The sequence below is a fragment of the Mesoplodon bidens genome (assembly GCF_964165515.1).
Source record: "Mesoplodon bidens genome assembly, chromosome: X".
Taxonomy (NCBI): domain Eukaryota; kingdom Metazoa; phylum Chordata; class Mammalia; order Artiodactyla; family Ziphiidae; genus Mesoplodon; species Mesoplodon bidens.
In genome coordinates, this window is record NC_138163.1 from 125,441,764 (window position 1) to 125,465,801 (window position 24,038).

The window sequence follows — 24,038 nt, forward strand, 5'->3', positions numbered from 1 at the left end:
TGAAATGGAAAATGGAAGTGTCTTTTGTGTCAGGGAGTTCTGATATGGCTCCTTTAGAAGGACCTAGTATCTAGGTCAGTTGGCTTTCTTAAACTTGAAATAAATGAGATCTTTGGAAAAAAAAATAAAAAAAATAAAGCAACTTTGTATCATTACCTTTTGTGGACAGCAGAGGGAACCATTTTGTCAGTTACCTAAATCTGGAAGGAGGTTGTTTTGAGATAAGTCCTTTCATTTACTGTGTTATTAAAACAGTAGTTCCTTTGATTTTTTTAAAATAAAAGTTTGTTTTCTTCTAGACCTTTATTAATATTTATTTGTATGGCTGCACTTATGTAAGAAAATTTGATAGAGTTTTCATGAAATCTAGAAGAATTAATAAACAGTATGAAAATCTTTAGAGAATAAATTGCATTTTGTCTGTAATCATTTTCTGGTTTTTGTTACTTGCCAGCCAATAGTGATATTGATAACATACTGTCATATTGGGATTTCTTTTTAGGTTATACATTTGAATTTTAAAATTAGTTCTGTTTCTCTTGTCATGACTGTCTTAAATCTGTTTTGTAGCAGAAAATGTATATTGCCATTTGATCTAGTTTACTTTGCTATGGAAAGTCTTACTCTGTTAAATGACAGTGTAAGGCCCTGTGATCCTTATATGTGTCTTGAATGTTTTTTGTATTCTGTGAATGTCTAGCACAAATATATCAACCTCCATGGTTATACTTTGTAAAATCTGCCCCCCCCTCTTTCCATATGTAATAACTGATAACGGACCTTTGGCCCTTTCACGAAGTGTCAGTATGTGACTCTGCTTCTTACTTACCAGCTATTTATCAAATACTTTGATCCTTGATCAATCTAACTTTTGCCCTGCTGACTTTCTGGGTGGTGTTTTTTTTTTTTTTTTTTTGCCGTACGCGGGCCTCTCACTGTTGTGGCCTCTCCCGTGACGCACAGGCTCAGCGGCCATGGCTCATGGGCCCAGCCGCACCACGGCATGCGGGATCTTCCCGGACCGGGGCACAGACCCGTGTGCCCTGCATCGGCAGGCGGGCTCTCAACCACTGCGCCAGCAGGGAAACCCTTCAGGGTGGTTTTAAGAATCATATTAAGAATATGTAATTAAAAGGACTTTGAAGGCTAAGAATTAAGGAATTTTCAGATTGCAAGGCTAAAGGAAACAGAGAAAGCATGGGATGTTGAGATGGGTTTAAAGGAGGCTTTTTTTTTTAAACATCTTTATTGGAGTATAATTGCTTTACAGTAAAGGAGGCATTTTTAAAAGGAACAAATCTACCAGATAGGTTTTTAAAATTATATCTTGGTGAAAGAGTTAGTTGAGAGCTCATTTACTGTTCTCCAGGTGATTCCTTGGTTCATTCATTTAAAAAATGCTTACTGTTGGGTACTGTGCTGGAAATAACAATATGTAAAAGATGTGGTACTTGGCTTTAAGAATCCCTTTGTCTCATAGAGGAGTGAACACATTTTATTTTTTAAGTTTTTGGCTGCACCCCACGGCATGTGGTATCTTAGCTCCCCAACCAGGGATTGAACCCACACGTCCTGCATCGGAAGGCAGAGTCTTAACCACTGGACTGCTGGGGAAGTCCCAGAGGAGTGAACACATTTTAACAATAGTTTCACAGTTGAAGGCAAGAGCACCTCTTTGGTGGGCCTTGGAGTGGGCAGGCATTGGTCAGGGAAGCCTTAAAGAGACCAGGAGAATTGGGCTTTGAAATGTGGATGAGTTGGAGTTGGCCCAGCAGATGATGGGGTGTAGGGTGTTTCACAAAGTTGGCTATTTAAGTTTAAAATCTAGCTCTGATACTTATGGTATAGTCTTAGGCCACTGTGCATCAGTTTTATCATCTGTAAAATGGGTATAATAATTGCACTGACTTTATAGGATTGTTGTGAGAATTAAATGAATATATGGAAAATATTTAAACTGTGCCTGGCATATACTAAACAATTGAAGGTTACCTTTTATATATATATATAATAAGCACTCCTTAAGGTAGGTAGGTTTATTTATTTATTTATGTATGTATGTGTGGCTGCGTTGGGTCTTCGTTGCTGGGCGTAAGCTTTCTCTAGTTGCGGTGAGCAGGGGCTACTCTTTGTTGCAGTGCACAGGCTTCTCACTGCGGTGGCTTCTCTTGTTGCGGCTTTCGGGCTCTAGAGCGCGGGCTTCAGTAGTTGTGGCGGGTGGGCTTAGTTGCTCCGTGGCATGTGGGATCTTCCCGGACCAGGGCTGGAACCCATGTCCCCTGCATTGACAGGCGGATTCTTAACGACTGCACCACCAGGGAAGTCCCCTGAAGGTTTAACTTTCAATATCGTTATTCTAAAGATCTAGCGGGTAGAATTGGCAGGTTGTGGTCTTTGATTGTGTTAAGGGGAAAGGATACATCTAGGATAGTGGTTCTCAGCCTTGGATCTGGGCAATTAAAACATGCCCTGGGCCCCACCTAGACTGATTTAATCAATAGCGCTGGCAGTGTGGCTCCAGGTGATTCTAATGTTCAGTCAGGCTGAGAACCACAAGTCTAGGACCATTTCCAGGTTTCTGGCTTGGGTGATTGGATTGCTGATGGTGCCATTTACTAGGATAAAAAGCAAATTGAAGGGCTTCCCTGGTGGGGCTTCCCTGGTGGGGCTTCCCTGGTGGGGCTTCCCTGGTGGGGCTTCCCTGGTGGGGCTTCCCTGGTGGGGCTGTGGTTGAGAGTCCGCCTGCCGATGCAGGGGACACGGGTTCGTGCCCTGGTCCGGGAAGATCCTATATGTCGCGGAGCGGCTGGGCCCGTGATCCATAGGCCGCTGAGCCCGCACATCTAGAGCCTGTGCTCCGCAACGGGAGAGGCCATAACAGTGAGAGGCCCGCATACTGCAAAAAAAAAAGAGCAAATTGAAAAAAAAAACACAGATGTTGCTTTTAACATAGCACTTGGTCTTTCTAAGAATCCTGTTAGCATTTGCATGCTTTAACTTTCTGTAACTAAGGAATACTTTTATTTTTTAAAAACATTTATTTATTTATTTATTTGGCTGCTGTCAGGTCTTAGTTGTGGCACGTGGGATCTTTCATTGCGGCATGCGGGCTCTTCCTTGTGGCGTGTGGGCTTGTCTCTAATTGTGGCAGGTGGGCTGTAGAGCAGGGCAAGCCCCACAGCGTGTGGGGTCTTAGTGCCCTGACCAGGGATCGAACCCGTGTCCCTTGCATTGGAAGGTGGATTCTTAACTACTGGACCACCAGGGAAGTCCTTAAGGAATACTTTTAATTATTTGTTTCTGGATTGCATATCATAAATGACCCCAGACTTGTGTGACTTTCATGTTCTTGTATCTGCATTTTATATTTGAGGTTTTTTTTTAGATATTACCTGCTGCTGTTCCTTCTCTTTGGACTTACTATCTTTCAAAATACCCTATAATTTATATATTTTTAGGTTTGTTTGACTCTCTCTTTTAAAATTTCTTGTTATTGCTTCCTCCCCTTCATCCTATCTGGCTCCCCTACCCCTGCTACCACCACTACTAGAATATAAGCTCCACCAGAGCAGGGATCTTGATATTTTTGTTCACTTATGAATGCTAAATTCCTGGTACATAGTATATAATACATACTTCTTGAGTGAATGAATGAATGCATTACTGTCAGGCTGGTTTTGTTTTCTTCTAGGTTCTTGGCTCTGCTCCAGAGTAAGTGAGATATTATAGAGCAGAGTTTCAGAGGAATCTGTGAGAACTGTTTCTTCCTGTATTTAGTTGATAAACATGAAGCTTAATTTTTGGTTGCTAAAGGTTGTAAGAATACAACTGAGCAAATGCTTCTTAATACATTTTAATAATGAAAACTTTTTTCTAATGTTTTGGTAGGAACCACCAAAGCCACCTCTAAATAGTTTTAAAGTGGGAATGAAACTTGAAGCTATAGACAAAAAGAACCCTTATCTGATCTGCCCTGCAACTATTGGAAATGTTAAAGGAGATGAAGTTTATATCACATTCGATGGCTGGAGTGGAGCTTTTGATTATTGGTGCAAGTATGATTGTCGAGATATTTTCCCAGTTGGGTGGTGTCGCCTGACAGGAGATGTATTACAACCACCAGGAACTCATGGTAAGATAATAACTAACTAATACATGTTCTTTTATTTTCTTGAAGTTAGATCTAACTGCTCTTGGCATTGAGGGTAGGATTTCATGTCCAACTGAGGAGCACCAGGCAGAACAGCGAGGGTACTGTCCAGGTTAGAGAACTGGAGGTAAAAGTTTACAATTAGAATTTTTGAGGGCCAACACAACATCATGGTCTGAATTGACAGTCCACACTGGGGAATATGGACAAAGCTACAAGTCACACTTAGACTATTGAAGCCTTGCTGCTAGAAACATTTTGGGGTGCTCAGGTACCTTTATAGTTGATATTCTATTTAAAATTACACACGGCATTCCATTGTTTGTATCTTGAAGATAGTTTTTAAAAGGTTGGGCATAACAAGTGTTATATACATGTTTTACATGATTTTGGTTGTTTTTTCTAGTTAAATTGATACTTTGATAGTGTTAAGTAAAATCTACATGTCTGTAAAAATTTTTGACTGTGGAAGCCATCATAGATCAGTATGTTATTTCCGTCATGTGTTTATCAGTCGTAACGCTGCGCTTCCTAAGTTGAATATAGTGTCATCTAGCGTAGATATTTTCTTTCAAAGAAAAGTCATCAAAATATTGAAGCTCCTTGGTTGACTCTTCCAAGGACGTAGACATGGCTAACCTGGTCTTCTGTGATGGAATAACTGCTGAGATTTAAGTGGACTCTAAGCACAGAACCCAATCATTTGGCCTAAGTTAAATGTAAACTTGTAAGTGGAATCAAATGTAAACATACTTAAAATTTACCCCACTAAATTTATTTATTTATACCGGAAAAAAAAAAGATGGGTGTAGCAAATGAGTAGGTAGTGTGGTGGAGGAGGGCAGTGGCTAGGTATGAGCACATAGCCATGTTATTCTTGTAACTGCTATTAGAATCTTCTGTAATTTGGAACTTTAACACATCCCATTATACTACAATACTACATACCATGATGGTCTTTTTGTTAGGTACCTCTTTGGTTCCCTGCTGCCATAATTTTAGGAAAGAGATGTTAATGGTTGATTTTTGTAAAATTTAGTGTGATACAGATTTATGTGCATATGATACTAAAATAAGGCATGGGAAATCCCTCGCGGTCCAGTGGTTAGGACTGCATGTTTCCACAGCAGAGGGCACGGGTTCAATCCCTGGTCGGGGAACTAAGATCCCACAAGCCCTGTGGTGCGGCCAATAAATAAATAAATAAAATAAGGCATAGTCTCTGCCCTCAAGAAGTTTACCTTCTAGTGGGAGAGGGATGAATGGAGGGATAGACTTTAAAAAAAAAACAATACAGAATTAGCAGTGTAAAACTAGGGATGTATGCTAGATATGAAGGTGCCCAAAAGACATCTGGTCTGTTTAGGCTGGCGGAAAGGTGGTTGGGTAAAGGAAAGCTTCACAAAAGGACACATGATGTGAGTATTAAGAGAGAAGAAGGAGTTTGCCAGGCAGAATGGAGATAAAGGTAGGGTGGACACATCACAAAGGTGTGAAATTGCGCAGTGTGTTCTGAAAACTCGTGAGTTCAATTTGGGACATGGTAACTTTGGATTGTGTAGCCCAGAATGATACTGTCCTTCAGTAACTGGTCTCCCTATTTTTTTCCTTAATAATGCAGTTTGGCTGCCTAACATAAAGACTAGATTTCCAGCCTTTTTAGCAGTTAGTTATGGCTGTGAGACTTAAGTCCTTGTCAGTGGGATAAAAGTACAGGTAGCGTGTTACAGACAAGTGAATGTACCATTCTCTCTTCCTTCTTCTTGCTTCTGTCCTGCTGCTAGGAGTGTGGTTGTTTTGGATGGAGCTCTATCTTGGATTATGAAGTGGGGACCATATTCTAGGCATTTCGAAGTGGAAAGCAGAAAGGAGTCAGAGTCCCTGAGAACTTTGTGGAGCAGAATTTTTATGCTAGCCTATTCCAGACTATTATTTGAGAGAAATAAATTTCTGTGTTATATAAACCACTGTTTTAGGCTTTTCTGTTACTGTTAGCTGAATTTAATCCTAACTGATTCAGGGTAATTTAGGACATCTAGGTAGACATGTCCATTGGATGGATGTACATGCATGTATGAAGCCTAAAAGAGTTAGGTCTTGGTTGACAAAGCAGGTTTGAGAATCATCACGTTCATTCAGATAAATACGCTTTGTGTCAGGTGGGATTATAGGTGCTGGCGGGGGAGTTGGTGTGGAGGTGGGCAGCTTACACATCCTGTTGATAGCAGTGAGTGGTGGAAGTTTTGGGTGTGATTTTATTTATACATGTGTAACAGGTGGAGGTAGATGAGGATCAACCACAGAACCTTGTGGGTCAACATTTAAAACAATAATTCTCACACTGGAATCACCTGGGAGAGCTTGTTAAAAGGCTGATATCCTGATGCTCACATCTAGGGGTTCTGAATCCATAGGTCTGGAGTGGGGCTTAGGTGTTTCCATTTTACATGATTTGAAGCCCAGACTTCGAGAAACACAAGAATAAGAGATGGGTAGATGATAGAATTCAGTTTAGGACACTGAGAAAAAGTATATAAATGTAGGAAAAGCACTAGGTTGATTCCCCCAACAACAGGAGAGGAAATATTTTAAGCAAATAAGTATTCAACACTATCAAATGCAGTATAAAACTCAAGAGAGAGAGCTCATTAGTGGTCTTAAATAAGTAAAAGCGTAGTTGCTAGACTTCTTTGAAAAACCAGATATAAAACTCAAGAGAGAGAGCTCATTAGTGGTCTTAAATAAGTAAAAGCGTAGTTGCTAGACTTCTTTGAAAAACCAGATTTAGAAAGTTGAGGAGTAAATAGGAGATGCAAAGTGTTTTTAAAAATGTGACTTCATTGGCTTCCCTGGTGGCGCAGTGGTTGAGAGTCTGCCTGCCGATGCAGGGGACATGGGTTCGTGCCCCGGTCCGGGAAGATCCCACATGCCGCCGAGCGGTTAGGCCCGTGAGCCATGGCTGCTGAGCCTGCGCGTCTAGAGCCTGTGCTCCGCAACGGGAGAGGCCACAACAGTGAGAGGCCCGCGTATCACACACACACACACACAAAAATGCGACTTCAATACTTTCTGAAATATGCCTCCTCTGTCCTTTACCCCACTAGACAGTTCACCAGTTAATGTGAAATTTAGAACCTTTACCTCAATTTTTATTCCTTTACCCTCTACCATTTATAGTTGTCTTAAATATTTCCTCTATATTCATTGAGAGTGGCATTATACAGTGTGATAATTTTGGCTTCAATCATAAAACATAATTTAGAAAACTCAAGAAGAGAAGGAAAATCTATTGTATTTATGCACAGTTTTGTCCTTTCAGTTGTTCATTCTTCTTTCCTGATTTTCAAAGATTCCTTCTTTTTTTTTTTTTTTTTTTTTTTTTTTTTTGCGGTACACGGGCTTCTCGCTGTTGTGGCCTCTCCCGTTGCGGAGCACAGGCTCCGGACACGCAGGCTCAGCGGCCATGGCTCACGGGCCCAGCCGCTCCACGGCATGTGGGATCTTCCCGGACCGGGGCACAAACCCATGTCCCCTGCATCGGCAGGTGGACTCTCAACCAGTGCGCCACCAGGGAAGCCCCAAAGATTCCTTCTTTTATCTTTTTTTTTTTTCTGTTTAGAGAACTTGTTTTAGTCATTCTTTTAGGGTATGTTGGCTGGCAACAAATTTTTAGTTTTCCTTCATCTAAGAATGTTTTTATTTCCCCTTCATTCTTGAAAGGTGGTTGCTGGATATAGAATTCCAGGTTGGCAGTTGTTTTCTTTGTGCACTTTAAAAATGTTGTGCAACTTCCTTCTGGCTTCCATGGTTTCTGATGAGAAGTTTGCTTTTATTCGAATGTTTTTCCCCTATAGGTTCCATTATGATTATGGGTCTGTTTTTCCTTGTAGTTCTTCTAGTGTTTACATTATGCTCTATCTGTTTTCTGGCTCCATTATCAGGTGTGTACAAATTTGAATTATCTCATAACTTTCTGGTCCATTGAACCTTCTGTAGTAATCCTCTTTATGTTTTTTGTTTGTTTTGTTTTTGTAGCTTAAAGTCTGCTTTTATTTTGTATTAATGTAGCTATACCAGCTTTTTGTTGTTGTTGTTGTTATACCAGCTTTTATTTGGTTGGTGTTCTTATTCTCTCTCTTTCTCTTTCTAATGTTCAGCCTTTATCTATCCTAATCGAAAGAGATGCATTTCTTGCAAATAGCCGGATTTTTGTATTTTTGCCAGTCAGCCAGTCTGACTGGAGCTTTTAATCTATTTCTATTTATTGTAATCACAGATACATCGGGTTTTCAGTATGCCATCTTATTTTGTGCTTTTTATTTGTCTTGCCTTTTCTATGTTTTGTTTTCCTTTCTTATCCTTTTTTGGATTATTTTTTTCTTATTCCATTTGTTCCCCTCTTGTTGGGAAGTTATACACTGTATTTTCTGTTCTTTTAATACTCTAGGATTTTTAACATGCTTTCTTCAAGGAAGTCTGAAATTAATATCTTTCTTCTGCACTAAGACAATAAAAGGAACTTAGAATACTCTACCTATTTACTCCCTTCAAATTCATGTTATTACTGTTGTATATTTTAATTATATATTTTTGTATTCTTATAAACTATTACTATTATTGTTTAAGTAATCAATATTTGTTGAGATTCACCAACATATTCAACATGTTCTTTGCTCTTTATTCCTCCTTAGTAGGAATCCTCCTTAATCCCTTTCATCTGGGATTAATTTTCTTCTGCCTGAGGTAGATCCTTGAGAATTTCCTTTAGTGAAGGTCTGCTAGTGGCATGCTTTCTCAGTTTATGTTCATCTGAATATGTCATTATTTCACCTCCTTCCTTGAAAGACATTTTTTCTGGGTGTAGAATTCTAAGTTGACAGCTGTTTTCTTTCAGCACATTGAAGGTATCATTATTTTGCCTTTTGATTTTCATTGCTGTTGACAGTTCAGCTGTCATTCTATTTTTCCTCTGACTGTAATGTCATTTCTTTCTCTAGCTACTTTAATATTTTCATGTCACCTTTGATGTTTTGCATTTTCACTCTGATAATTCTAGGTGTGGGTTTTGTTGAATCTTGGCAAAACCACACAGATACAAATGATAAGTTGTTTACTTTCATTGTGAAAAATTTTAAATGTTGGATATCATAATTTAACTGTTTTATCATTATTAAGGATTTCAAATGCCACAAGTAATTTGACATTGTGAAGCATTTTTTATGACTACTTTTTTTTCATTTTGTTTTTGTACTTTTAAAAAGTTGAAGTACAGTTGATATACAATACTGTGTTAGTTTCGGGTGTACGGCAAAGTGAGTCAGTTATATATATATATTTTTCAGATTGTTTTCCATTATAGGTTATTAAAAGATATTGAATATAGTTCCATGTGCTATACAATAAATCTTTGTTGCTTATCTGTTTTTTTTTTTTTGCGGTACGCGGGCCTCTCACTGTTGTGGCCTCTCCCGTTGCGGAGCACAGGCTCCGGATGCGCAGGCTCAGCGGCCATGACTCACGGGCCCAGCCGCTCCGCGGCATGTGGGATCTTCCCAGACCGGGGCACGAACCCGTGTCCCCTGCATCGGCAGGCGGACTCTCCACCACTTCGCCACCAGGGAAGCCCTGCTTATCTGTTTTATATATAATAGTTTGTATCTTTTAATCCTATACTCCTAATTTATCCCTGCCCCCTTTTCCCCTTTAGTAACCATGAGTTTTCTATGTCTGTGAGTCTGTTTGTTTTGTATATAGATGCATTTGTATTATTTTTTAGATTCCACATATAAGGGATAGCATACAATATTTGTCTTTCTCTGTCTGACTTACTTAGTATGATAACCTCTAGGTCCATCCATGTTGCTGCAAACGGCAGTATTTCATTCTTTTTAATGGCTGAGTAATATTCTCTCTCTCTCTCTCTCTCTCTCTCTCTCTCTATATATATATATATATATATGCCACATCTTCTTAAGCCAGTTGTCTGTTGATGGGCACTTGGATTGTTTCCATGTCTTGGCTTTTGTAAATAGTGCTGCTATGAACATTGGGGTGCATGTATCTTTTCGAATTAGAGTTTTCATCTTTTCCGGATATATGCCCAAGAGTGAGATTGCTGGATCATATGGTAGCTCTATTTTTAGTTTTTAAAGGAACCTCTGTACTATTTTCCATAGTGGCTGCACTAATCTACATTCCCACCAACAGTGTAGGAGGGTTCCCTTTTCTCCACACCCTCTCCAGCATTTATTATTTGTAGACTTTTTCAAATAGATTTTAAAATTAATTAATTAATTAAGTTTTGGCTGTGTTGGGTCTTCGTTGCTGCTCGCGGGCTTTCTCTAGTTGTGGCACGTGGGGCGCTACTCTTCATTGCGGTGCGTGGGCTTCTCATTGTGGCTTCTCTTGTTGCAGAGCACGGGCTCTAGAGCACATGGGCTTCAGTAGTTGTGGCACGTGGGCTCAGTAGTTGTGGCTCATGGGCTCTAGAGCACAGGCTCAGTAGTTGTGGCGCATGGGTTTAGTTGCTCCACAGCATGTGGGAGCCTCCTGGACGCGGGAGCCTCCCAGACCAGGGATCGAACCCATCCATGTCCCCTGCATTGGCAGGCGGATTCTTAACCAGCTGCGCCACCAGGGAAGTCCCTATAGGCTTTTTGATGATAGCCATTCTGACTGGTGTGAGACAATACCTCATTGTGGTTTTGATTTTCATTTCATTAATAATTAGCAGTGTTCAGCATCTTTTCGTATGCCTGTTGGCCATCTGTATGTCTTCTTTGGAGAAATGTCTGTTTAAGTCTCCTGCCCATTTTTTGATTGGGTTGTTTGTTTTTTGATGTTCAGTGTATGAGTTCTTTGTTTGTTTTGCATCTTAACCCCTTGTCGGTGGCATCATTTGCAAATATTTTCTCCCATTTTGTAGGTTGTCTTTTTGTTTTGTTGATGGTTACATTTGCTGTGCAAAAGCTTTTAAGTTTGATTAGGTCCCATTTGTTTATTTTTCTTTTATTTCTTTTGCTTTGGGAGACTGATCTGAGAAAATATTGCTACAATTAATGTCAGAGAATGTTTGCCCATGTTCTGTTGTAGGAGTTTTGTGGTGTCATGTCTTATATTTAGGTCTTTAAACCATTTTGAGTTTATTTTTGTATATGGTTTGAGGGAGTGTTCTAATTTCATTGATTTACATGTAGATGTCCAGCTTTCCCAACACCACTTGTTGAAGAGACTTTTCTCCATTGTATGTTCTTGCCTCCTTTGTCATAGATTAATTGACCATAGGTGTGTAAGTTTATTTCTGGGCTCTCTATTCTGTTCCATTGATGTGTGTCTGTTTTTGTGCCCTACCATTGCTGTTTTGGTTACCTTAGTTTTGTAGTATCATTTATGACTACTTTTTGAATACAAATAAATCAACCCATGTCAAGGTAGAATTTGGAAACAGTAGAGTAGAAACAAAGATGTGCCCACTGGTGCCACATTCTGATTTGTAAAGATTCACAGAAGTCCCCAGAAGAACCTTAGGATTCTGGGAAAAATATGGTTAAAGATTGTTAGTTGATACTTAACGTTGCATATATGATTCATTTTGATTTTTTTTCAAGCATTGCTTGTTAATTGCAGATAGATTAATAGGGTTAGTACTGTACTTGCTTACACTAGGTGAAATATTCTTTTTGAGTAGAGAAAACATTTACTTTAGCCAATATATCATTCATTAAATGGCAGCTATAATATATAAGTATCATTTCTTAGATATAATGTGATATATTCTTGAAAGCCAAATATTTTAAAATTATTTTTTATTAGTTTTAAATCATTTTAGTCTAATAGGAAAAGTAATGTTCAAAGGAAAAAGTTGAGAAAAGCATGCAGAGATAACCATGGCAAACAGTTTTATCTATATTTGGGTTCATAGTGCCTTTTTTTCTTTTTGTTTTACACGTATACCTTAAGAACATGCACACAGCCAAATCAGTAGAAAAATGTTAAGTTATGGTGTATTTATTCTTTAAACTCATATATAACAGTTTAGAAGAATGAAAGTGTTCCTGTTTACTAAGAAAGAAGACTCTTCAAGATGTATTAATTGAATAAAAACACCCCCCCATACATGCAATATAATACCATTAAGTTAAGACAAAACAAGTAGTTATGTATTTCTATATTTAACTGTAGATATATGTATATAAATACACAGAAAATATCTGAAAGGCTATACAGTATATCAAATCTGTGTCATAGTGATAATTTCTGAAAAGGGGTATAGGGTGGTAAAGGAAGTGGTAATGGGGACTTTTGCTTTTATCTGTGGCCTTTTTGTTTTTTGTTTCTTGTGTTTTTTTTTGCGGTGCGCGGGCCTCTCACTGTTGTGGCCTCTCCCATTGCGGAGCACAGGCTCCGGATGCGCAGGCTCAGCGGCCATGGCTCACGGGCCCAGCCACTCCGCGGCATGTGGGATCCTCCCAGACCGGGGCACGAACCCGTGTCCCTGCATCGGCAGGCGGACTCTCAACCACTGCGCCACCAGGGAAGCCCATGTGGCCTTTTTTTTTTAAACAAGAATGTATTGGTATGTTACATTTGTATCTTCAATTAACAGTTTCAGTTTGAAGAGAGATTATCCTGCATATTCCACTTTCTTACCTACTTTTTCATGCTGTCTTGTGACTGTATTCCCACGTGAAATGTATCCCTACAAATTCAATTTTATTTGTTTTTTACTCCATCATATGGCTGTACCATAACTTATTTAACCAAACATCTATTTTGTTTGGCATTTAGAATGTTTCAAGATTTATGTTATTAAACTAGATGATATGAAGAATATATCTTTGCATACCTCTCTAATTATCTACATAGAATAAGTTTGCTGAGTCAGAGGGTACGTTTCTACGGCTGACAAATTGTCATTCAGAAAGGTATACTCACTTCCACTCCCCCTCAGTGGGGGGTGAAAATGTTTTTTTCCTTCTGTGGTCAACTTTGGGCATTATCTTCTTATTTTTGCTAATTTTAAAAATGTTATTTTAAAAAATTTCATTTCTTAGACTACTAGTGAGGTTGAATCTTTTTCTTTCCATGTATTTTGGCCATTAATATTCCTTTATCAGTTTCCTAATTGTCTTCTCCTATTTTTTTCTTAGAGTGTTCCTTTCATTGTTGATTTGTTTGAGTGCTTCATTTATTGCACATATCAACCCTTTGTCATAAAAGTAAAAACCTTTTCTCGGTCATTTGCTTTTTAATGTTATTTATGGCCTTTTAAGAAAATGTACAGAAATATTAAATTTTTTGACTTGAATATTAAATAATTTAAGGACCTTAGAGTTAAATAATTTCAAAAGGCCCAACTAATATTAAATCAATTGAATTTTATGAATTAAAAAAAATCTATTGTTTTCATTTGTTTTGAATATTTGTTGAACACATTGGAAATGTTTGTTTTTCGAGCTTTGTTTAATTGCTTTTCCAATTTTTGTTTTTTAGACTACAGCACATAAAACCTTTTCAAATAATTAATGACTAAAGACAATTCACTAGCATAGTTTCTTAAAGAAATGTAGTGAGGCTTCCATGAGTGCTACTTTATTTGACTTTACATTAAAAACCTTATTTAAGCTTTACTGGTTTTCCTTTCAAGAATAGTAATAAGGTTTAATTTACTTTAAAACTTTTTCTAACAGTTTTTCTGCTGGTGTTAACACTTCTGTAATCAGAAACAGCTAAGTTCTTATGAGGCCTATCATTGGTATAAAAATCCACTGAGAAACATAACTTCAATAGAATATAAAGCAAGCTGAGTGGCTTTTTTTCCTCGTTTATTTAGGTTTTCCTTTCTTGGCTCTTGTTAATGACTCTACAGTCGTTCAAAGCTCTTTACTTCTGGGTGGTGCTGTCACAGCTCATCAGATTTATTCTAGAGACCTGCACAGGGTGTCTGGTGAGAAAGAGGAAAGAACTATGTATGCTGCTGTGTCCTTGGCAACTTAAGGCTGAGTCAAGTAAACTAAAACAAAGTTCATTGTAGATTTTTTTTCTTGCAAAATTTACTTGATCTTGCTGTTCTCTGTTTCGATTTTTCCCCCTCCCTTTGTACCTCATATCTTAGTTCTCTCTAAATAAATGATAGAAATTTAGGAATGCCCAGTAAACTATTGGTTAACTATTGGTTTCTTCTCATATTGCCTTTCCTTTGTCTCTGGCATATACAGTCATAGGGATTTATAGGCAGTCATTTCATTAAAGTCCACATATTTAATACATGAAGGACAAGACTTGGAATCCAGCAACTTAGCATCAGAACTGGGACACCTGTTATTTTAAAGGCTATGTATGATTTTTTTTAAAAAACTTTTCTTTTCCCTGTCTTTATTTGGGAAAGTTTGTAAACAAATAGGTTACTATTTTGTTTTATAAACACAATAAATGTAGGTTTTTAGTCTTCTGAGAAATTGGGGAAATTCAGAAGCAGAGGATTCTTTTTTTTTTTTTTTCTTTTTGCGGTATGCGGGCCTCTCACTGTTGTGGCCTCTCCCGTTGCGGAGCACAGGCTCCGGATGCGCAGGCCCAGCGGCCATGGCTCACGGGCCCAGCCGCTCCGCGGCATATGGGATCCTCCCAGACCGGGGCACGAACCCGTATCCCCTGCATCGGCAGGCGGACTCTCAAGCACTGCGCCACCAGGGAGGCCCCTCAGAAGCAGAGGATTCTTTTTAAAAATTTGACCCAATGTTAATTTTTTTCTAATATTGTGGGACATTCAAAGGTTTTTGTTTTGTTTTATAAATATAGCTATATTATAAACCATTCTACCTGGCTTTAAAGGTACTTAAATACTTTTAAAGTTAACTATATAAATTAAACTTTAAATTTATATAATTTCTGAAACATTAATGAATTAGTTTTATTTAACGTAGTTTCAGATTTATGCATCATTGATTATAAATTAGTGACCCACACTAGTGTGAAGTGTCATCTTGTAGTCTAATTCTTTAAGCATTTGTGACCATGCAAACCAAGAAAGAGGGCAGCAAGCTTCCAGATGCTTAGAGTATAAAGTTGCAGGATCCCAAGGGTATAGAGGAATTCCTCTGGTCCAAAGGGAAATGCAGAGGCGGGGAAAACCTAGAATCAGAAAGGTGTAGCCAAGCATTCCTGTCTAGTGGCACCATATCCTGTCAGTGATCATTTTAACTCTTTTCTTGATAAAAATCCTTCAGTTTATTTGGGTCCCCCACCCCCTGCCTCTCATGAAAACACCTTTAATTTCCAGGTGGAACTCAATGGTAACATGACATTTCCTTCACAACTTTGTATAACATTTCTGATTATGAATAATTGATAGAACTGGCATATTAGATTTTCTTTGTTGGTAATTCAGACATAAATTGTATGAATAGGAACTTTCTTCTTAAGACTAAAGTGAAAAATAGGTTTTAAATATAATTATCCTGGGCACTGTTAGCTGCTTCTTTGAATGGTGGTTTATTTTACATCGTGTGTGCGCGCACACATGTATGGTTTAGCTTTTAATTAAAATTTTAAGGGAGTGTGTTTTAAAATCTAAACTTTTGATCTTTTAAAAAATGTAATTAGTCATTTAATATTATAGTCTTATTTTCTCCTATGTACCATTTTCCTTTGGAACTATTTAAAAGTTAGTCTTTTTAAAAAGTTTTATTGAAGTATAGTTGATTTATAATGTGTTAATTTCTGCTATACAGCAAAGTGACTCAGTTATGCATATATATATTCTTTCTCAAAGTTAGTCTTTTGAGAACTATTTCAAAGCTTCCATGTGCAAACAAGAAGTAGCTCTGCTCCCCACCCCCATCTCATTCTCATTTGTTTAAAAAACAGAACCAGAAATTATGGTTGCTTTTGTTCTTTGTTTGGGTAACCAGAGGAGTATGTGGTTTCTATAACTTGTGCTTCACCTCTCTCTAAATTTTAAAATTAAGATTTTATAGTTTTTCGGACATATCTTTACCAAATTTTTCCCTCTTTTTATATGACTGTGTGTGTTCAGTAAACACCACATAAAGCAGCACTTTGACCCACTGTTATAGTGGGTCAGAAGTAGCAGAGGTACATAAAATTAAGGCTGTAAAGAGTTCAGGGTGTATCAGTCCTATCAGAAAGGTTCTGAATAAACATTCGAGTATTTGTTTAGATTTTTGCCCTTAATGTAGCTCAAAATAAAATACAGACTAATAATGCTTAGTATATTTAGTACTTTTCCTGTTTGATATAAAAGAAGTAGGTAGAAATGCTATCAACCCAAATTATTCACTCAAAAGCTGAGAAATTTTAAACAGCTGATATTTTCTTTTTCATACGTACAGCTTGGAACAAATGTTTTGCTTGTGCAAACGAGACAGCTATTATGATGCAAAGAAGTATCTTGAAGAAAAAACAAATGTCCTTTTTCTGTTTTCAGCTAAATACTGCAGTAATTGCAAGCAGAGCCTGAAGCTTCTTTCTTGTTTCGGTTCTGTGATATATTTTAACAAGTTCTTTTGAGACTATTAAAGTGTCTTGGTTTTTAGGACATGTGGTTCAGCGGGAATAACTTTGTCTACAGACGCAATGGGTTGGCAGTTAGATTTTTGCATGTCTTCTCATTTGTTTCCAGATTCTCTGACCCAGGGTAACCCTTGGTTCTTTTCTGAAGACAGGAGTGAAGGAAGTTTGAGCAGGTGACTGATGATCACTGTCTATACAGCCCACAGACAATATGCGAATTACTTTAGCAGCCCTCTTAATCCCCTTCCCCCCTCCAAACCAACAAATGCAAATAGCTTCATCCCATTTGCTAGAAATTCAGGCTTGCTCTGGCAACATGGGCTTTGTTGTTAACTCGCTTTCTCCAGAAAGGCAGTTTTATTCCTGGTAGAGGAGAAGGGCTATCAAATAGAACCTAAATCACCCTTGTGGTAAATACAGCAACAATTTCTTTCTCTGGAATATTTCTAAAGGTAGGAATTACCCCAAAAGTTTCTTTCTATTGCAGTTGAAGTGTGGTTAAAGAAATTCATTGTCTGGTTTGTTAGCTTTTGTATATTAAATATCCGAGTCATTTCTGTTATCTAAAAAAAAATCCTCTACTTTCTTCTAAATATTACGTGCTGAAATTGTTGGCACTATTATTTGATGAGTCACTTCTAAAAACTGTTTTACAGTACAAGGGAAAAGTCAGATTTTGGTTATTTCCACAATAAAAATGGTGTAAAATAAGAAAGGAACAACCCTATTGTAAGTCAAACTTGATCACTTAAATCTCCAGTTTGTAATCAAAAGTTGCCAAATATTTTTCTGTAGCTTTGAGGAATACAACATGATTTTTAACTGGTATTACGTGAAACTTATTAAAAGGACTTTTATGATATAGAAATGTAGATAACATATTTTACTAATTATTGTGTCAATACATTTAATGTGTTTTGTGGAAATTATAGTGGTGACTGCTGTGTTTTTTTTAGGAGCATAATGGAAGTCACTCTATAGAAGTCATTCAATAAGAAAAAAGACATTATGGTTTAAAAATTGAGTGACTTTTGGGCTTCCCTGGTGGCGCAGTGGTTGAGAGTCTGCCTGCCGATGCAGGGGACATGGGTTCGTGCCCCGGTCTGGGAAGATCCCACATGCCGCGGAGTGGCTGGGCCCGTGAGCCATGGCCGCTGAGCCTGCGCGTCTGGAGCCTGTGCTCCACAACGGGAGAGGCCACAACAGTGAGAGGCCCGCATACCGCAAAAAAAATAAATAAATAAATAAAATAAAAAATAAATAAAAATAAAAATAAAAATTGAGTGACTTTTAAAAGCTCAGTCTTGATAAACCATAATGGAATAGAATATGAAAAAGAATACATATATATATATATATATAACTGAATCACTTTGCTGTATACCTGAAACTAACACAACATCGTAAATCAACTATACTTCAATAAAATAAAGAAAAAAAGAAAGCTAGTCTTGTTAGGTGAATTGTGAATTGACCTGAAACAGCTGAAGTTGCTTCTTTTTGTGTGAACTTTCTTCTCAAAATATTAAAGATTTTGGAAACCGTCATCTTTAATAATGTCATTTTAACCAAAATCTTGGTTTCTCAGGAACTGAGCCAGATATGAGTAGTAATTGTGAAATAAAATGATCTTCACGGGAAGCACCCCCAATGAAGCTGACAGGAGTGGTTTACAAAGCAACTATGATCCAAAAGTAGAAAACAAGTATATTTTTAAAACAACACTCTTAAAGCCCTTCTAAATTCTAATTGTAATTTGTAGCTTGTTCTTGCATGTTTATGATTTCCTTTCTAGACTAAATACATATGAGAAATAATTATATAACAGGGTAGAAAAATAATGTAAATTCTACTAAATGCGGGCCTCTCGCTGTTGTGGTCTCTCCCGTTGTGGAGCACAGGCTCCGGATGCGCAGGCTCAGAGGCCATGGCTCACGGGCCCAGCCGCTCTGCAGCATGGGGGATCTTCCCGGACCGGGGCACGAACCCGTGTCCCCTGCATCGGCAGGTGGACTCCCAACCTCTCCGCCACCAGGGAAGCCCCGATTTTCTTGTTTTAATTTTGTATGTATGCCAAGGATAAAAGGCCTTGTCACTTAGGTATGGAGATAAATAACTGGACTTTTGTAATTTGTTTAAGTTAGAGAGCTATCCTTTATCCTTTCAATTTTGTTTGGAAAAATTTTCCCAGTAACATTTTTACAAGTTTTAAATCACCTTAAGATAGACTATTCTATGCAGATTAACGTATGTTTTATAAGGTATGTGTATGAAGAATTTCTTCTCTCTTCTTTAATCTGTTTACCTTAGATCTCCAAGCCCTGTTTTGAAACGGGGGAAGGAGTGACTCAAAGCTGCAGATCCTTTCAGTATATTTGGTTTTGGTTTAGTTGTCCAGACATAACTTTTGAAGGCTACTGGAAGAGACATAGCAGCACTTCCCAAATGGAGACGGTCTATCAGACCCCAAAAGCAAGTTTTTTTAAATGAGATCTTTATTTTTCTGAGTGAAGGATTTATTTCTTTTTATGTGAAAGTTACCTTTTATTATATGTTTAAGGTGTTTTTAATACTGTAAAACTGTGGTTCTTGGTGTTGAGAGAAACCTACATGGTTCATGAAGGAGAATCAGGAGGGACAGTGGAGGAGCTAAGGGTTTGTTCACCCTACTGGACTCTCACCATTGCCAACCGAGCCACCTCTGCTTGGTCAATGAGCAGGGAACTGGGCAGAGCCCTCAGGTCAGAATAGGTAACTGGCTGCAAGGGCCAACAAGGGTTAAATTTGAAAAGACAGGTCCTGTCTCCATAAAAACCAGGATAGCTACCACGAAAAATTAGAGATCTTGTTTTCCTTTGTAACTTTTTTTTCCCTTGTAGTGATTAGTGGTAAAACAAATAAACCTTTTAAAGTGAACAAGGGGTGGGGGTCAAAAAAGGACTTCTATGTTTGTTTTGGGCAAGTAAGAGATAGAGTAAAAAAGTGGTATGGTAGAGAAGTCTTTAAGTAATGATAAAAGGAAGAATGATAAGCAGAGACCTGTGGGAGGCAGGATTGAGGTGTGGGAAGGTATCTGACCAGGACAGAGAGTGCCCCTGCTACTATGAATGGTAGGCACCATATGTCTCTGATGGTCAACTGCTTGGGCAGTAGAGATGCTTTTATGATTATGTTCTGCTGAGTAAGCTTCTCTGAAAGATTTCTGCCTTGGTAATGAGGGGATCTGCTCTTTAATTCTGAAACTGCTGGAGACTGAGCTATAGATTCTAAAGGTCTCTATAGGTATGCAGTGAACCTGTGTAGGTTTTTCTAATGTTATTTTTAGTGGATACATATATCCACTAAATATCCATATATCTAGTCTAAAAGTTGTATGGCTTTTTATCAAAACAATATTATAATGCTTATGTTGAATAATTGTTTTCTTTAGAGACATCTAAATATTTAGAGTGACTGGTTATATTCTTAGTCAAAAAGTGGCTAGGTTGTTTATCTTTGTTGGGGCATTTTATATTTTTAATGACAAAAATTGGTATTTATTGTAGAACATTTAGAAAACGAAGATAAGTGATGAGTAAAATCTAAAAATTGCTTATATTCCTGCCATCTGGATATAATCACTGGTAATATTTTTGGTATAAAAGCATTAGGAAACTTTAATTAAAAAATCAGTAATGTTCATTGCCAAGAGTCATTGAGACCAACTGAGGACAGCATATGTTGTATTCTGTTCCATGTACACAGAATTGTATTGGTTTGGTCCCATCTACTTAAGTAGTCTTACTCTGTTTTTCTAGTAATTAATAGACAAATATAAAATGTGTTATGATTGTAAATATTTGAATTAGAGAAAATCCACAAGAAAGTTTAAAGAGTAAAGAAAGACTCTCAGAAGATACTCCAATATTTGGTGCAGTTTTTTTCCTTAAGGGTTTATATTCAGCCAAGAGAATTGAAAAAACTGAAGCACCTAAAACACCGGATTGTTAAGGGCATGTTGATAGTTTGTTTTCAGTATTACTTTAAATATTTTTCTTTGTTGTGTACATGTAAGCTTCCTCAGATTTGAACCTGAAAAAATGTTTAAGCCAACCACTTAATTCTGCATTTTGCTCATTAAGTTTATAGAAAATATTTTAATTAAAAGACCATGTCTTTTCATTTTTTTCCCTCGCTAATTAAAAATAGTACCCGGTTTAAGCAGAGAGCATGGGCTTTTGGGTGAGATAGACCTGAATTTGAATCCCATTTCTACCACTTCTAGACTAGATGTGTGATACTGGATTGGATGTTACTTACCTCGCTGAGCCTCTCTTTCTTTATATGTAAAATCGAGAGAATAATACTTGCTTTACAAAATTGTAAACACAAATTTTAATAATATATGTGAAGTCTCTGGCTCATTTGAAGTATACAAATTTCTCTTCCCTTTTCTCCCCCAGTGTGTTTTTTTTAAATGAGGTGAAATTCACATAATATAAAATTAACCATTTAATAATGCACAAATTCAGAAACACTTACTAGTACATTCACAGTGTTGTGCAACTACCACCTTCGTCTAGTTCCAGAACATTCTCATCACCCTAAAAGGAAACCCCGTACCCATCAAGCAGTTGCTCCCCATTCCCTCTACCCCCTTGCCCCTGGTTATCATCAATCTCTATTCTGTGCCTATGGATTTACCTGTTCTAGATATTTTATGTAAATAGGATCATATAGTATGTGATTTTGTGTCTGGCTTCTTTCATTTAGCATAATGTCTTCAAAGTTCATCCATGTCATAGCATGTATCGGTTATCCCTTTTCATGGCCAAATAGTATTCCATTGTATGTATATACCACACATTTGTTTACCCATTTATCCATTGATGGACATTTGGGCTGTTTCCACCTTTTGGCTACTTTTAGTAGTGCTGCTATGAACATGCCCACACATGTACTTGTTCGAGTCCTTGTTTAACTTTTTCATGGACCACCAAACTGTTTTCCACAGAGCTGCACAACTTTACATTCCCACCAGCAGTGTATGAGGGTTTCAGTTTCTCCATATGCTTGCCAACACTTGTTATTTTCCTTTTCTTAAAATTATAGCCATCTTAGTGGGTGTGAAGTGGTACCTCACTGTGGTTTTGATTTGCAATCCTTCCTTTATTTTTGAATGGAATGTATTCTAGAAGTTGATTTTTAAGTTGGTTGATTAGCATTTGAAGCGTATTTTTCCAAGAAATCTGTAATGTTGTGACCAAGCTGTGGTCATCTATTTAATGCATAAACTACCTGAATTGTCTCTATAATAATATAAGATCAGAGGCAAAACTTGAATATTAAACATTTATTCATTTAACAAACATTTATTGGATGCCCATTATGTCGCAGATGTTGGAGATATAACCAGGTGTTGGAGATATAACAGTGGAACCCTAGACCAGATGTTGGAGATGTAACAATGGAACTTACATGGTTCCTTCCCCTGAAGGAACTCACAGTGTGTCTAGACAGATAGATGTGTAAGTAAAGATAAGATGCTATAAGATCTGTGCCAGAAGAGATAAATGCCGTATGTGTGGTATATGACCATTAAAATCCTATGGTTTGCCTCAGAGCTTAGTGCTAGAGTTTTACAGAGCTGGTAATTGAGCAGAATTTCAGATAATGCATGGTAGTTTAGCTAGTGACAAGGGAGGGAAGACTTTGCTTGGGTCAGCCTCTGCAAAGGCAGTAAAGGTCAGAATGTTTGGGGATCTGAAGCAGATGATTATGGCTGAATCTATAATGATAGATGGGGAAGAGATGAGATGAGGCTGTGAAGATACGTAGAGGGCCTTGGATACCAGGCCAAGGAGTTCAGAGTTTAGCGTATGGGTAATGTGGCATCACTGAAGATGTTTTAAGTGGAAAAGTGACATACAATTTGTATTTTTGAAAGATCATGCTGATGTACTATAGAGTATGTATTGGAAAGGGCAGCCAGGGATGCCAATTAAGAAGCTAGTGTTGTAGCTTATGTGAGAAGTCATGAGGTCTTGGACCAAGTCATTGACAGGCATAAAGAAGAACACAACTAGGAAATACTTAAAGGAGGTAGGCTTGGTTAGACATGTGAAGGGAGGAAGAGTACAAAGATGACTTCAAGATTTCTGACTTCCGGTAATTTGGTGATAAAAAGGTAATGGCATTCATCAAGATAGAGCATATAGGATAAGCATGATGATTCTCCTTTTGGACATGTTGAGTTTGAGATGCCTATGTAGATTATCTGTTAGCTATTGAAAACACAGCTCTGGAACTTGAGACGGGCCTGTCGGGGATGTGGTGGGGGGGAGGTAGGCACGTGAGTGCTTGAATGAGCAAGAGAACAATTTGGGAATCATTATCATGTGTAGGCAGTAGCTGAAACCAAGGGTGTGAACCAAAGTGCTCAAAACTGAGATGAAGGTAGGGAGAAGATAGCTAATCCTGGGGGACACCATAGGAAAAGTGACAGAGGTACGAGGAGAACAAGGAGGGAGTGGCCATGTGAAGTCCAAGAAAGAATTTTCAAAAGAAGTGTTTAGTGCTTGCTGGAAGTCAAATAAGATCAGGAAGAAGCATCATTGTCAGTGGCTGTTAGGAGGTTATGGGTGATGTAAGCACACAGATTCCCTAAAAAGAGGTGCCTGAAGTGTGCTGGCAGAGGGTTGAAAAATGAGAAAATGACAATAATAGTGACCATGAGCTAGTGTTTCAAGAAGTTTGGTTATAAAAGGAAGGAGTGAAGGTATTACCTGTAGATAATGTAGATAAATAGGAGTTCCTTCTTTGGAGGAAACTTCTTTCTTCCATTTGTTAGGCATTGACAACAATGTTTCCCCATTATCCAATCCACTGATGGAAGAAGGCAAGGAGCACCCTCAGAATCTGGGAAGGGAGAGGGAGAATGGAGACAGGGATGGTTGATGGTGTTGATAATAACAGCGAACATTTATTGAGTGTATACCATGTGCCACGTACAGATTTCAGCTAATTTGCCCAAGCTATCATTTCTCATAGATATTATGTGGTAAAGCTGGATTTGAATGTAATTAATCTGGAGCCAGTGTCTCTGCACTAGATAGTAAGAAGCAGGGGAGAGAATAGGTGTAAAGAGTGGCTCGTACCAGAGTTCCATGTCCATCTGATCTCTACCCTGCTTCTTCCGAGAAAATTCGTAGTCCTCAGCTAGCTCCTGCCTTCCAAAACGCCTGCTGCGATAAGTGTCAAGAACCTGCTTCCTTGTTTCCTTTTCCACTAGTAACTACCCCTTGTGGTTTCCTTCAAGAGTTTTCTTAGCTTATTTGAGGTTTTCTAAAAGGATTTTTTATTGCAAAAAATAAGGAAA

The 24,038-nt window shown here is 38.0% G+C and overlaps 1 protein-coding gene across 5 annotated transcripts in view; it reads left to right on the top strand.

The window, feature by feature from the left end:
- Nucleotides 1–24,038, top strand: part of LOC308609219 (sex comb on midleg-like protein 2) — a 142,793-nt gene that overhangs the window by 62,227 nt on the left and 56,528 nt on the right. For all 5 annotated transcript variants that reach the window (XM_081222842.1, XM_081222839.1, XM_081222838.1 and 2 more), the window contains exon 7: nt 3,889–4,132. In XM_081222842.1, the coding sequence (XP_081078968.1) occupies nt 3,889–4,132 (244 nt within the window). The remainder of the gene's footprint in view (nt 1–3,888; nt 4,133–24,038) is intronic.